At 37.0% G+C, this 16972-nt stretch overlaps 1 protein-coding gene across 2 annotated transcripts in view; it reads right to left on the reverse strand.

Moving 5' to 3' along the window:
• Positions 1–16972, reverse strand: part of GAD2 (glutamate decarboxylase 2) — a 71415-nt gene that overhangs the window by 27039 nt on the left and 27404 nt on the right. For both annotated transcript variants that reach the window (XM_081059810.1, XM_081059811.1), the window contains 2 exons: positions 2005–2059; positions 419–535 (listed from right to left, as the gene is read on the reverse strand). In XM_081059810.1, the coding sequence (XP_080915936.1) occupies positions 419–535; positions 2005–2059 (172 nt within the window). The remainder of the gene's footprint in view (positions 1–418; positions 536–2004; positions 2060–16972) is intronic.

Raw genomic sequence — 16972 nt, forward strand, 5'->3', positions numbered from 1 at the left:
TCATGTTTGCAGGGAAGTAAGCTCTGCATGTGTGTGACTATGTGTGTATGTACATGGGACACTGGTTCAATGAATTGAGAACTAAGTGCTCAATTAAGTGCTTGGAATTAAGAATTAAGTGCTCGGGAGCTGGTCAAGGAAATAAGAATATTGTCATGTTGGGAACTAATGCACTAAGACATAATCAGCCTCAGACTGCTTGCAGCGAATGTTGTATACTATGTGAGTTGTGTGCTATTTTGTCATTGCAGTCCTTAAAAGCTGAAGAGAAATACCACCGTTTACAAATAAGCTGAGAGAGAGAGGAGAGAGAGAGAGAGAGAGAGAGAGAGAGAGAGAGAGAGAGGAGATCATTCCACAAGCCCCAGATGGAAAATGTGCAAGAACATTTTGGTGGCAGGCCCTATGGGATACTTACATCCACGTGCATCCAGATCTTATACTTTTTGCAAATGTCAGCGACAGCTATGAGAGGATCGAATGCTCCGTACACGGTGGTCCCAGCTGTGGCACTCACAAGGAAAGGAACAAATCCCTGTATAAACAAGAAATCCCCAAATCATTGTAAACCAGGGGTTCAAAGATTCTTTTAAAAGGCTGATAAAAACAGTGGAAATTGACTCCCTGTCACACACATCTGCATTTTTGGAGCTTTTAGAAGGGCTGTCGACACCTTGGAACCTGGCAGGAACGATGATCACATTCTAGTATCCGCGTTCTCCAGGCCATTCTGTTGGACCTGCCAGTTTCATTATGAGGACAGACAGTCGGGTTCTCAGAAGAGGCTGCACTCAACCCGGGGGTGAGTAAGATTTGTGGTGCCCGTAAACCATTTATACATTCCAGGGAGAATTTTCTGGCCTTTCCCCCTCCTTTGCTGACTTTCTAGTCTTCCTTTTTCATAACAGGGCCTCTGAACTTAATAAATCCCCTTAGAATAAGCAGAAAAGGGAATGCAGAGAAGGAACTCCGATCAGCCCATTGCTCTTATTTGGAAAATCCTCAGATAATGTACTTGGCGTCTTAGAGAAGAGGATTCCCATAAACAATAAGCTATGGCTTTTACCTGTCTTAGTAGTTCTCAGCCTGTGTGGCCCTGGTTAAACCAAAATTGATCGAAATAATAGGTGCTGCTGAAAGTAGGCAGAAGGATGCCTCAAATAGGACCATAGCTTTTCCACATGGTGCTAACTTGAAGTTACAGAGTCAGCCTGCAGGTGGCAGCGAAGGTTTAATCCGTGGCTTACGTTACAAGCAGTAGTTCTGGCACAAGAAGGAGGGGAACCTCCTGGGGCCAATTTGTGTGTGTGTATGGGGGGGGTGTCAAGGGTGGGAGTGGGGCGATGAAAATAAATAATTATTCCTGAGTTCATAATAACCAAATGAATGTGTTATATCGTTGAACTAGGAACTGTAGATTACATGTAGTGAAAGTTAAACAGAGATTTCTAAAGACATGCTTTCCGGTTGTGAATGTAAATGACTTTCCCAAGCTTGGTGGGAATCTTGAGCAGGTCTTCAGAACTTGTTACTCCTACAAAGAGTTCTAAATTGTTTCCTGAAAAACAAGATGTTTGGAGGGCCAGTCATATCAGTATGCGTCCAGGCAGGAAACACTGGCCGCTGTCAAATAAGGGTACAGCGGGAACTTCCAGGCTGCATTAGCATTCTGATGTTTTCCACTTGTGAAAATGATCTTTCGAATGTGCGTTTGCTTAATGCCAATCTGTATCACGTAGGAAGACAGAAGCTTTGGAAACTCTATACAATATCACTGTGCTTATTATTTATTCAGCAAGTTAGACCTTTCCAAAGCAGAGCCCACAACTCATAGAAATAAATAATGACTGGATGCGAAATTTTCATATTCTCATTAAAGCTGCGAGGTTGCGGCTTGGGTCCTCTGTTTAAAAAAACACCAAAGTGTGTTCTCCACTGGATAGAGATAGAAATATGTAACCTTAGCTTGTTATGGGCTGGACAAAGCTTCCTACAAAAACTTACTTTCTGTTTGGCTTCAAGGATCCTTCTTTCGAGATCAGATGGGATCATTTTTCCCCTGAAAGGAAAAATAAATATATTATAGTTTTACTTTGAATAATTTATTTTGTTGTCTTTGACAAGTGGTTAAAGTCCAGCCGTAAACCATTGATAATAATGATCAGTTTAAACAACTCTTTGGCTCTTTTCAGGAAGAAATGCATTTACTCCCTGAATGACGCATGACTGTAATTTCTGGCAACTTCAGCAGATTCCCGACCACACTGAGCTGGTGTTACAACAGCCTCCTGTCCCTCCAATCTGAGCAGAGCCTGCTTTTTAGGTCATCCTCTTAATTAACTTAAAACAAACCTACTTTGGAGCAAGACATTTGGCAATGCAAGGAGAGTGCAGAAAAAGGTTTGTGTTCTAAATTTTCTAGTGACTGGACCTGCAATTTCACATGGAGATGAAATGCCAAGAAGAGAAAAATCCACTCCGAAGCATTTGAATGAAATATTAAGCCAACACACTACCTAACTACATTCCAAGTGCTAAAAGCACAAAGCAGGCAAAGAACTCATGGGCTCAAATTTCAAACAGTTAGATAAACAGGAATTGGGGAAAGAAACATCTTTTCCATCCCCAAAATGTTTCTTTCCTAAAATAAAAACACAGATAGTGCTTTGCTTATTATAAAACCCCATTATTATAATAACCAGAGGAGCTGATTTCTTTAAGAAGCTGGATGTGGCTAGATGTGTGATCTTAGTCAAGTTTCTTACTTTCCCTGTGACTATTATTATTATTATTATTATTTTTATCTCTAGAACATAGTGATAATAATATTACATATGGAGTTATAAGGAGTAAATGAGTTAATAAATGCAAAATTATTTTAAAAGTCTTGGCCTATGGGAAGCGTCCAATAAATGCTACCTTTTATTGTTGAGATTGTTATTTTGTATTGTGACATTCCTATCCTAAGACTTTGGGAAAAAGACAAAGGACAGAGTAGGTCCATGGTACTGCAGGTTGTTACAATAAACAGTTGAGAGATACTACTGACATTTAGTGAGCAGCGAGTGGGGTTTTGGTATTTCTTGCTAACTCAATCATCCATCTGTGGCGTCTTTGTGATTCTAAATACAGAGCAAGCACTGGGCTACTTACTTCCTTACACCGTCTCGTGTGGTCTTACCTAAGCTTTTGCATATCGAAACGTTAGTGTATTATAAATTACTTTGCTAACTGTTCTCCATTTAAAAACAAAATTTGGGCATTATATAGTGAGTAGGCAAGTTATATTTTCTACAGTTTCAACTCAGGCTAATAAAGAACGTTACAAACTTGTTGGACTATAAAGCATATATTGGGCCCGAAGGCACTGAGAACCACTGATTTATATGAAGCTGTTTTCCAAAGAAAGGCAGTGAAAATGCAATTACCTGGTGATGGTAATGGACAAGGTAGCTGTGTTAGTCAGTCAGGCTGGACTGGAGCAAAGGGCATTAACTATACATTTGGTGCAAAGGGTACACTCTAATTCAGAGAAGCCCATCTTTGGGGAACTTCTGTGAGATAGGGACAGGAGGAGGGCGAGAGGGAACACAGAGGGACAGTGGTGAGGGCATTTCACTCCCTACATTTCTCCCTTCACATCACAGCTTGGCCTGGGAGCAACCCTTAAGCAGTGATTTTTCACTTCTCTAGATCAGGCTCTGCGAAAACCCCTTTCTTCAGTCTGACATAAACAAAATGTTCCAATTTCAGAGGAAATTCAGATATTTATCTTTTACCTAAAGTTTTAATTAAGCACATTAATATTGCCATAGTATTTTTATAGGTAAACATGGAAATTGAGAAAGAGAATTCCCAGGCATTGTTTGCAAATTCCAAATTATTACCTAGTCTACCACAGGCTGACCACCTCTGCCTTAGAGAGTTTGGGATGGAGTAGTTTGCTCATCTAATCACATCTGGATGTTTTGTTCAGCATAAGGCAGGAAGGTGCCACTGAGAAGTCACAGATTAGGATACATTAGAATTGGAAGGGCTCAAGACCTACTTCTAGTCTAACGGTCTCATTTTTGAAATGAGGAAACAGGCCAAAAGAGATGAAGTGATTACCCAAGATCAAAGGCTGGTGAAAGGCTGATTGTAACTAGAAGTAAAATGCCAAGCGTCCAGCACAAACACAAAAGGCCAAACATATAGGAAACCTATTTGGAAAGATTAGGGTCTTTTAGGATGAGATAAATCCTTTAAGGTAATATCTGGCTATCATGGAGCAGAAGTGTCATTCAAGCCTTCCAGGAAAGTAGTAATGAACACATAGTCTGTTCCATTTCCATATTGGGCAGCAGGAAGGGGCAGGTTTGTCAAATATAGTAGTCAGTCTCCTTATCCACAGGGATACGTTCTAAATCCTCCATTGGACGCCTGAAACTGCACATGGTACAGAACCCTGTGTCTACTATGTTTTTACCTATATATACATACCTATGATCAAGTTTAATTTATAAGTTAGGCACACTAAGAGATGAACAACAATAACTAATAATAAAATAGAACACTTATAGCAATGTACTGTCATAAAAGTTACGTGTATGTGGTTTCTCTCTCCCACAAGATCATATTGTCCTGTACTCACCTTTTCATTTTACGGCTTCTCTTTGGCATCCATATTGTCAGCCTCCCTACTCTTGCTCTTTGGGGCCCGATTAAGTAAAATAAGGGTGACTGGAACATAAACACTGCGATGCTGTGATAGTTGATCTCATAACTGAGGTAGCTACTAAGTGACCAGTGGGTGGGAAGCCTCTACCTCGTGGAGACCCTGGTCAACGGACTATCCGTGTTCTGGGCAGGATGGAACGGAGCATCACAAGATTTTATCACACGATGCAGCACGGCGCGCAATTTAAAACTTAGGAATTACTTCTGGAATTTTCCATTTAATATTTTGGGGCCGTGGGTGACCGTGGAAAGTGAAACCACGGGTAAGGGGAGACTACTGTAATGAAGCCCACATGTTCGCTTCTTGCGGAGTGGAAAGTGGTGGGTATGGCTCCTGACAGAGGGCAGGCTCCAGTCTCCCCCGGGCAGTCTCCTTCCACGCCCATGTTTGTTTCATCCACTTAGGAACCCGGAGCCTGGTACTGCACTGCAGGGGTCAGAGCAACATCTGTTGGAGGTATGGAACTAGAAGGCAAAATCTTCACCCAAGGATGACATTAATATGTTTACTGTACCTTACCATCCGGCCAGACCGCTAGTGTGCGGGCCTTTGGAGACAAAACTTTTCATCTTTCCATTTATTGTAGAGTTGGCTGAATTACTTTAGAACAATGGTTCTTAAAATTTAGTGTGAATAAAAATCACCTGTGTATGTCTTAAACATGCAGATTCCTTGGTTCTGCTCTTAGGGATTTTGATTCAGCAGGTCAGTTATAGGGCCCAGGAATTAATTCATCCCACTAATACTTATTGAGCACTTACTACATGCCAAACACTGTTGGGGTGCTGGGGTACCAGGGTAAACAGACCAGTTTCTACTCTCCAACAAGGGAGACAAATAATAAATAATAACAAATAATAATAAATAATAAGACAAATAATAAATAATAACACGGTAAGCAGACAAACATACACAGGAATTTGCATTCTAACAAGCACCCCAGGTGATTCTGAAGTGGGTGGGCCTACATCTATAGGTTGAAAACCACTACTTTAGAAATGGAAGTTTTAGCCTGGTAGGCATTTAAATAATTATGTAACATACTAGCTAAGTACTTGTCATGTGACCCATAGTTCTAAGCTCTCACGGTTGTAGAGCAGTGAGCAGGAGGAGCTCCAGATGTGGCACTGTGTGTCTCCTGCCTGCCCATGTGTTGTGGGGTGACCGAACATTGGTGACAACCAGTGGGCTCCTTTGAGGATTATGAGCTGTCTGGCCAGTTCCGGCTTTTCCAGACAAGTGTCTCGGGGCATAGGGTAATTTTGGATGGCAGCTATTGCATCCTGTATGTCTGGTCTAAAAGTATTTCCATAGCAAGAAGTGTATGGTTAATGTTTACACATTCAGCCTTCAGGCTCACCATGAAGTCATGACTAATGTTTTGTAACACTGCTCTGTTAGCTGTTCGTGTTTAAGACGGCAGTGCCATGAAAGTGATGACTGTTGAGATTTTAATAAAATATATTATCAATATTAAAAAGAAATACAGTGATGACTGTTGAACCAGACTGCTGCTTTGAATGTGGCTGTTTTGCATGAAAACTCCCAATTAGCAATAGCCTTTCAAAATTCATATGATGCTCTAGGGTCAGATAACTTCATAAAGTTGCCTGGGGAAAATCCTACAGTGGCAGCTAGCGCTGCCAGCAGGAAAAAAAATCTTCTCTTTGTGGGAAGAAGCAGAAGACACTGATTCCACCGTGTGTGGACTTTTGACCCAGATTCCTGGCTATCTTCCATGGCTCTGAAAGAGAAAACTATCTATCTCACCAAAAGGAGCACATTACTGTTACTGGAGTGTATACCTCTAGGCAGGCATCCAAATGGTCACGTATGGGGTGCTTGAGTCATCGGTGACCCTGCTCATTGACCCTGCTGAACTGTAGTAATTCTACCAGCCTTTTGTAAGTGAGTAGAGGTTGGCTCTGTTCAAATAGATATGTGTGCAAAGAAGAAAGGATGCGTGAATCCTTCCTGTTAGAAATTAACTAATGTTACCATCACTGTGAATAGCAACTATTGGCAGCAATACTGAATGAAGGGTTTTAAAAGCAGTCACTGCACTAGTCCAGCACCTGTGCTCCTCATGCCAATCCTACATAGAGCTATTACTGTTCTTACTTTGTAAATAAGAAAACTGAGGCTCAGAGAGAGACACCAGAATGTGGCTGAAAGAGCTGACTGTGTCTCCACATGGCCACGGTTGATCTGGGTAACCTACCCTAGGAAAAGCCCATTAAGTTAAACTAACAAAAGTTAAAAACAGACCATTCAGGAAGCACTTGTATTATAAAATCAAGCCCTGTGCAAAACATTTTACCATAATTATAAACAGTGAACTTCCTTGGTCTCCTTTACTTTATAGTTTGATTTGGATAAATAATTTTAACTGTAACAATTAATCATATTTTTCTCTTTTAAGATTTGTTTTCCAATATGCACAATGGGATACCTTGGCTGGTCAGGATATGGGAACAGGTTATTTGAGTGATTTTTGTGTATAATTCTAGCAATCTATGTATATATTTTATTTTTTATCTTCTCCAAAAGCATTTACTTAATACACACACACACACACACACACACACACACACACACACACACACACACACTACACAGCAATCCAAGTGATATGCAACTGGGGACTCAAACTATGATGTGGTGAGGAGTTATTTTCTTTTTCATATGAAACCTTCTTATTGCTCCATTGGGGGCTAGTTTAGCACAGACAGGGAAGTATGGAGTGAAGGAAAGTGTTTGTGTGGGCAAGAAAGTGTGCTGGCAATCTCTCATCACTCCTCCTACTCTCCAAACTACCATCCTTCTTCCCTAAACTTGTTAGAAAGAAGAAAAGGATTATGACAAGAAGTTCAATTTATCATGTGAGAAACCATGCTTGACTATTGTAAATAATTTTTGTGACAAGGAAGAAATCAAAACTGTCATTACAGAACGTTTTTATAAATAAAATTTAAAAGCAAATAACACATTTTGGAAAACATTGACAACATACATATTTTTCAACTATAAATAACTGATAAGCATAAAACGTTTGACTTTGTTAATAATGAAAAATGAAAACATCAATAAAAAAAGGTTTCATTTGTCAAATTGACACAGGTCACTTAAAATTTTAATTCCTAGGATTAGAGAGGAAATGGTGAGCAGTCACCCCTGTATATAGCTTGGGGGTAGTTAGTGTACATTGTCTAGTTCCTTTCTGAAGGACAGCATGCCAGTAGGTGTCATAATTGTCAGTGTAGGCAAAACCCTGGGCTTAGAAGTTCTATTTCTAGGAATTTATCCTAGGAAAGCAATATAAGTATGCATGCAAATATTTAGTCACAATGATGTTTATATTAGCATTTTTTAAATAATGAAATTTCAAGTAACTTAAATGCCTAACAACAGGAGATTTGTTAAGTAATATAAATTCTAAACAAGAGATCATTAGTGATCGAGAATTATGTTGGAGAACTTCTAATGATGTAAAAGTTGCCCATAGTACTTTATTATATAAAGAACACATTTCTAATCAGTAAGTTTTATTTAAATATATAAATATATTTGGAATTATATGCATCAAAGTATTATGCAGATTATGTCTAGGTCTTATGTTTTTATTTTTCTACAATGAATACATGCTGCTTCTGGAATAAAAAAAATAATAAAGTTTGTTTGTTTAAAAAAGGAGCCATACCTTACCTAACATCCTATATAAAAATTAACTCAAAATGGATCAGAGACTGGAATGTAAGAGCTAAAACTGTAAAACTCTTAGAAGAAAGCATAAGGCAAAAGTTCCATCACATTGGATTTTGCTATGGATATTTTCATGGTTATGACACCAAAGGCACCAACAACAAAAGGAAAAATAGAAAAACTGGAGCTCATGAAAATTAACTTTTGTGCATCAAAAGACACCATCAATAGAATAAAAAGGCAACCCAAAGAATGGGAGAAAATATTTGCTAATCATATATCTGATAAGAGATTAATATCCAGAACATATAGAGAACTCCTTAAATGTAACAACTATAAAAATAAAACAACCCAATTAAAAAAATGAACAAATGGACCAAAGAGACAGATATATAACATTCCATCCAATAGCAGTAGAATACACATTCGTCTGTGCATATGGACATTCTCCAGAATAGATAATATGTTAGGTCACAAAATATGTCAACAAATTTAAGAAGGCTGAAATTATATCAAGTACGTTTTCTGACGACAATGGTATAAAACTAGAAATCAATAACAGGAGAAAAATTGGAAAAATCATAAATACGTGGAACTTGAACAACACACTCTTGAACAATCAATGGGTCAAAGGAGAAATCAAATTAGAAGTAAAAAAATATCTTCAGACAGAGGAAAATGGAAATGCTACACATCAAAATTTAAGATATGAAACAAAGCAGTTCTAAGAGGAAAGTTTATTATGATAAATGTCTACAGTAAGAAAAAAGATCTAAAATAAAGAATCCAACTTTACATCTCAAGGAATGAAGAAAAAAACAAATGAAGCCCAAAGTAAGCATAAGGAAGAAAATAATAAAGGATAGAACAGAAATAAATGAAATAGAGACTAGAGAGACAATAGAAAAGACCAACAAAACTAAGAGATGGTGTTTTTAAAAGATATATAAAATAGACAAACTTTTAGCTAGAATCACCAAGGGAAAAAAAGAGAGGACTCATAAATAAAATTATAAATGAAAAAGGAGACATTACAATTGACACCACACAAAAGCTAATGGTCATCAGAGACTACCGTGAAAATTTATACGTCAAAAAAATGGGATAACTTAAAAAAATTGGATGAATCCTAGAAACATACAACTTACCAGGACTGAATCATAAAAAACAAAAAGAATTTCTGAACAGACCAATAATGAATAAAGAGATTTAAACGTAATCAACAAACTCCAACAAAGAAAAGCCCAAATGGCTTCACAGGTAAATTCTAGCAAACATTTAAAGAAGAATTAATGCCAATCCTTCTCAAACTCTTTCAGAAAATTGAAGAGGAAAGAACACTTCCTAACTCACTTCCAGAGGCCAGCATTACTCTTATACGAAAGCCAGATAAATGCGTCACAAGAAAAGGAAATGACAGGCCAATATACCTGATGAACATAGATGCAAAAATCCTTGACAAAATATTAGCAAACCAAATTCAACAATACATTGAAAGGATCATACACATGATCAAGTGGGATTTATCTCTGGGATGCAAGGATGGTTCAACATCTGCAAATCAAAAGGTGATACACCACAATAACAGAATGAAGGATTAAAATCATATGATCATCTCACTAAACACAGAAAAACAATTTGACCAATTTCAATATCCTTTCATGATAAAAACTCTCAGAAAACTGGGTATAGAGGGAACATACCTCAACATAATAAAGACCATATATTACAAGCCCAAATTAACATCATATTCCCTAGTGAAAAGTTGAAAAATCAGAAACAAGGCAAGAGTGCTACTCTCACCACTTCTATCACATAGTACTGGAAGTCCTAGCCAGTGCAATTAGGCAAGAAAAAGGAAAAACAAGACATCCAAATTGGAAAGGAAGAAGTTTAATTGTCTATGATTACAGATGGCATGATTGTATATATAGAAAATCTTAAAGACTCTACCAGAAAACCTTTAGAATAAATGAATTCAGTAAAGTTGCAGGACAAAAAGAAATCAGCATACAAAAATTAATCCCATTTACAATAGCATCAAAAAGAATAAAATATTTAGGAATAAATTTAACCAAGGACATGAAAGATCTGCACACAGAAACTGTAAGATATCAATGAAAGAGGAGACAAATAAATGGAAAGATGTCCTATGTTCATGGATTGGAAGAATTAATATTGTTACAATGTCCATACTACTTAAAGCAATCTACAGATTCAATGCAATCCCTATCAAAATTCCAATGACATTTTTCACAGAAATAGAAAAAACTATCCTAGAATTTGTATAGAACCACAAAAGAATGTGAATAGCCAAAGCAATCTTGAAAAAGAACAAAACCAGAGACACTGCAGTTCCTAATTTCAAACTATATACAAAGCTATAGTAATCAAAACAGTATGGCACTGGCATAAAAACAGACACATAGAACAGAATAGAGAGCTCAGAAATAAACCTATGCATGTACAGTCAACTAATTTTTGACAAAGTTACCAAAAATACACAATGGAGGGAAAGAGAGTCTCTTCGATAAATGGTGTTGGGAGAACTAGACAGCCATATGTATAAGAATAAAACTGGACCACTATCTTATAGCATGTATAAAAATAAACACAAAATGGACAAAAGACTTGAAACTATAAAACTCCTAGAAGAAATCATAGGGATGTTGGTTTTGGTCTAGGGGGTAAACTCCTCGACATCTGTCTTGATGTCAAGGAGTTTTTTGATTTGACACCAAAAAAAAAAAGGCATCAAATGCACAATAAACTAGTGGGACTACATCAAACTAAAAAGCTTCTTCACAGCAAAAGAAACAGTCAGAAAAATGAAAAGGCAGACTATGGAATTGGGAGAAACGTTTTTAAACCATATACTCGTATGTGATAATGGTTTAATCTTCAAAGTATATAAGAAACTTCTACAGCTTAATAGCAAAAACCAAATAATCCAATTAAAAAATGGGCAAAGGACCTAAACAGATATTTTCCCAAAGAAGATATACAAATGACTAACAGGTATATGAAAATGTGCTCAACATCGCTAATTATCAGGGAAATGAAAACAAAACCATAATGAGATATTACCTCACACCTGTTAGGATGGCTGTTATCAAAAATAGAAGAAATAAGTGTTGGTAAGTGTGTTGAGAAAAGGGAACCCTCATACATTATTGGTGGGAATGTAAATTAGTACAGCTATTATGGAAAACAGTATAGCAGTTCCTCAAAAATTAAATATAGAACGAGGAGATGATCCATGAATCTCACTCCTTGGTATATATCCAAAGGAAATGAATCAGTATTTTGAAGAGATATCTGCATACCCATGATCACTGCAGCATTATTCACAATAGCCAAGACATGGAAACAACCTAAGTGTCCATCGATGGATGATAAAGAAAATGTGAATATTTATATATATAGCCATATATAATCTATCTATAGTGTATATATATAATGAACATACTACATATCTATATCTGTATACATACATACCTATATACATACATACATGGTATGTATGTATATATGTACAAATTGGTACAAATTATGAATTTGTACCAATTTGTATATACATTGTATATACAATGTATATTCCATTGTATATACATACATACAATGGAATATTATTCAGTCACGAGAGAGAAGGGAATCCTCCCATTTGTGACAACATGAATGAACCTGGAGGACATCATGCTAAGTGATTAAATAAGCCAGACACAGAAAGACAAATACTGTATGATTTCACTTATATGTGGAATCTAAACAAGCTGAACTCATAGAAGCAGAGTAGAATGGTGATTGCCAGGAGCTAGTAGGTAAGGGAAATGGAGAGATGTTGGTCAACGAGTAGACACTTTCTGTTATAACCTGAATAAGTTCTAGAGATCTAATGTATAGCATGGTGACTAGTTAATACTACTGTTTTGTATACTTGAAATTTGCTAAGAGAGTAGATCTTAAGTGTTCTGTACACACACACATATACACACACACACAAAACGGTAACTATGTGAGGTGATAGATATGTTAATTAGCTCAATGGTGATAATCATACGAGGTCCGACAATTAAGTTCACGAACTTGTTGCAACGATGCTGCTAACCTTTTTTGATATCAGAGGGATTATTCATTATGAATTTGTACCAACCGAACAAACAGTTAGCCAAGTTTACTATTTGGAAGTGCTGAAAAGGCTGCTTGAAAAAGTTAGACGACATGAACTTTTTGCCAACAATTCATGGCTCTTGTATCATGACAATGCACCAGCTCACACGGCACTGTCTGTGAGGGAGTTTTGAGCCAGTAAACAAATAACTGCATTGGAACACCCTCCCTACTCACCTAATTTGGCCCTGAACAACTTCTTTCTTTACCCAAAGATAAAGAAAATATTGAAAGGAAGACATTTCGATGACATTCAGGACATCAAGGGTAATATGACGATAGCTCTGATGGTCATTCCAGAAAAAGAGTTCCAAAAATTGTTTGGAGGGTGGACTAGGCGCTGGCATCAGTGCATAGCTTCCCAAGGTGAGTACTTTGAAGGTGACCGTAGTGATATTCAGCAATGAGGTATGTAGCCGTTTTTCACAAACTTAATTGTCTGACCTCGTATTCAATGTATACATATATCAAATCATCACATTTTACACCTTAAATATATACAATTTTTATTTGTCAATTATACCTCAATAAATCTGGAAAACTATTTCTTAAAAAAAAGTAAAAATAAATAGGTTAATTTTAAAAATGGGCAAAGGACATAAATAGACATCAGGGAAGGGACTGAGAAAAATAGCTTTAAAGTACATTATTGGGACCAATTAATGAAATTTGAATAAAGTATGTAGATTAAATAATACTCTTGTATCAATGTCAAATTTCCTGATTTTGATAATTGTACTGTGATTATATAAGTGAATATCCTTGTTTTGAGAAAATACACATTGAAGTATTAAGGGGTAAAGGGATATTATGTACATCTTTCAAAGAAGATAGATGAATGGCCAATAAGCATATGAGATGCTGCTCAACATCACTAAGCATTTGGGAATGCAAATCGAAACCACAGTCAACACAATCTCACATGAATTAAGATGGCTACTATAAAAAGAAACAAAGCAGAAAATATGTAACAACTGTTGGCAAAAATATGGAGAAATTGGAACCCTTGTGCACTGTTGGGGGGATTGCCAGTTGGTGCAGCTACTATGGAAAACAGTATGGCAGGTCCTCAAAAAATCAAAAATAGAATTACCATATTGTCCAGTAATTCCACTTCTGAGTATATACCCAAAAACATTAATAGCAGGGCTCAACAAGATATTTATACGCCCATGTTCAAAGCAGCATTATTCACAGTAGCTAAAATGTGGAAGCAACCCAAGTGGTATGTACATACAATGAAATATCAGTCAGCCTTAAAAAGGAAGAAAATTCTGACATACGGTACGCTACGACATGGGTGAACCTTGAAAACATTAGGCCAAATAAAATAAATAAAGCATGAAAAGACAAAAAACAATGAGGTACCTAGAATAGTGAAATTCATAGACAGAAAGCAAGATAGCACAAGGGCTAGAAGGGAAGGGAAATGGGGACTTGTTTAATGGGGACAGAGTTTCAGTTTTGTAAAATGAAAAGAATTTTGGAGATGGATAGTGATGATGATTGCACTGCAAGTTGAATGTACTGCTTACCACAGAACTGTACACTTACAAATGGTTAGGATGGTAAATTTTATGTGTATTTACCACAATCAAATAATTGGAAAAAAAATAAAGAAGGGACAGTTAACTGTTGAACACTAGGAGTTTTCTTCTGAGTCCAAGCCCTGATTCTTCACTTACCAGCTATGGGACCTTGGACATGTTACACCTCTCCAGGGTTGAGTCAAATGGATAAAGGAGAATTTACCATACTGTAGGGCTATCGTGTATACAGAAACACTTCACAAACTATGTCAGTACCAGGTAAATGTGAGGTGATGTACTCTTTTGTGTCTCCATTGAAATGAATTAACTAGATAGACTTTGTAAAGTGCTTAAGCCTGTGCCTGACACATAATAAACACTAAATAAGTGTCACCTATTGTTACTTTACAATTCTTCCCAATATACTACATAATGAAGCATATACATCCTGAGCACTTTTGAGTTCTCTGAACCCAAACTCATAGGAAATGGGACACTCAGAGGTCTTAACACAGCCGTGCTCAGTGATAATTGATTCGGGGTCTCTTGGAGTCTATCTTATTACAGTGCACTCAACAGTTCCCCGAGGACTGGAAAGAGTTAATTAGCTTCCCTGGCCACAATTCAGCTAATTTAATAAAAGAGTATAATGACCTCAGATTATTTATACTTTCAGTTATTTATATCAATTGGATAATAAAGTGCAGAACTTAAGCACAGGGAAATGCACTCTAACTGCAATTTATAAAGCTAAGTAATATATTAAAAGAAAAAACTAAAATATATACTAAAGCATAATTAGTTAATTTTGTGGTATGAAAGTATTAATCAATATACCTAACAGAATTCCTGTGTTACATGGGAGCTAAGAAGGCCAGTGACTTTTCTACTCCTGTGCCAACCAGGAATCATCTGTCTTGGTCAGATTTATTTTCTGTAAGGTTTTACAGCAATTTAATAGTAATTTGGATAATTTAAAGGAAAGTCCAAAGGGAGGAATAAAAGATGGAGAAATAGAAGGGGGAGGGAGAGAATGCTAGAGAGAATGAATTTCTAAAAGTACATGTGAGCTCGTATTGATAATAGATGAGAGAGAGAGCGAGAGAGAGAGAGAGAGAGAGAGAGAGAGAGACAGAGAGAGAGACAGAGAGAGAGAGAGAGAACTCTTTCTTACGGTAGAACGAAAGAAACTAATAAATGTAAAAAGAATGGTGGAATTAGAAAGTCACTATTTTGCAACCATCATAATAAAAATTCAGGCAAGAACTGTCAGCGGATACTAAACTAGTGAATGAACATTTCAGAAGGAACAGAATATTTATACCATCTCAAAGCATTCCCTACAAGACACTTATTAACTGCTAAGGAGAGAATAGTCATTTTTAGAGTAAAAAAGCCTGCCAGACACCACCTTTACCAAATGGTCAAAGTTGACATTACTGATAATGTGACAAATCTCCTGATGAGGTGCACTTGAAAAAAACAAGCATCACCTCCTTGGAATTCCTGCCCAAAATGCATTGCCTGAATCTAATCATGAAGAAATACCAGACAAACCCAAATTAAGAAATATTCTACAAAGCAAATGGTCTATCGTCTTCAAAAAACATCAACATCATGAAAGACAAAGGAAGGCTGACGAAATGTTCCAGATTAAAGGAGAATAAAGAGGTATGATGACTAAACGCTATATGTGATCTTGGAGTGGGAAAAACTAGTCTAAAAAACATTATGAGGACAATTAGTAAAATTTGAATAAAGTATATAGATTTGTATCCGTGTCAAATTTCCCGATTTTGCTCATTGTATTGTGATCACGTAAGTAAAAATATCCTTGTTTTTAGGAAATACACATTGAAGTATCAAGGGGTAGAGCGGCATGATGTCTGCAAGGAATTCTCAAATAGTTCAGAAAAATTATATCGATAATATACATATAATTTACATATGTAATATTGTAATATTCATTACATTCAATATGTAATATTGAATTATATGAAGAGAAAATGATAAAGCAAATGTGTCAGAATGTTAACAATTGGTGAATTTGGGCGTAGGAAATATGGGAATTCTTGTCACTATTCTTATAATTTTTCTTGACGTCTGAAATTATTCACAAAAATATAAAGTTAAAAAAAAAAGGTTAGATGAGTTAAGGACCAAGAACCTTTCCAAACCTAAGGGTTTCTGAATTGAAATCCATTAGCAGCTCGTCAACACAGTGTAAGCCCAGGGCTTTCCCCTCCCCGCTTCCAGTACTCGCTAATCTTTTACCCCTATTCTTCCATCACCACTCCTGTTGTGTTCTCCTCCTTTTCTTCTAATTTTATAATGTAAGATAATTTCAGAGTTCTTGGGTGCTCCTCAGAGAAAGATCCTACATAAGTTTAACCAAAAAGAAGAAGGAACTCATAAGAGCAATGAAACTTCTGCTATAGATTTCATCCCTTCTTTTTTTCATGTAATTCACATTTCCTTTATGGCTGGTCCTTCACTTCACAGTTAAATAGGCCTTAAGCCCCTCTGCTAACACCCCCACCACCTTCTGCCCTACCTCCTCCCCTTCTTGCTCAAGCTCTGGAAATGCTGCCTTGTATTTGCTTTCCCTTTCCCCCTCTCCCACTCACTCATCAACCCACTGCAAACTGCCTTCTGCCCTCGCCCCTTCATTGAAGCTGCTTTTGTCAAACTCACCAGCCACCTCCTTACAAGCAAAGCCAATGGGCAGTTGTTGATCCTCATTTCATCTGTTGGTAACCGTTGATACTATTAACGACTCCTTCTAGAAGCACTCTCATGGCCCTCGTGGCCCCAGTTCCTGATTCTCCTCCAACAACTCTGGCTGGTTTTT

This window comes from Rhinolophus hipposideros (assembly GCF_964194185.1).
Source record: "Rhinolophus hipposideros genome assembly, chromosome: 1".
NCBI classification, from domain to species: Eukaryota; Metazoa; Chordata; class Mammalia; order Chiroptera; family Rhinolophidae; genus Rhinolophus; species Rhinolophus hipposideros.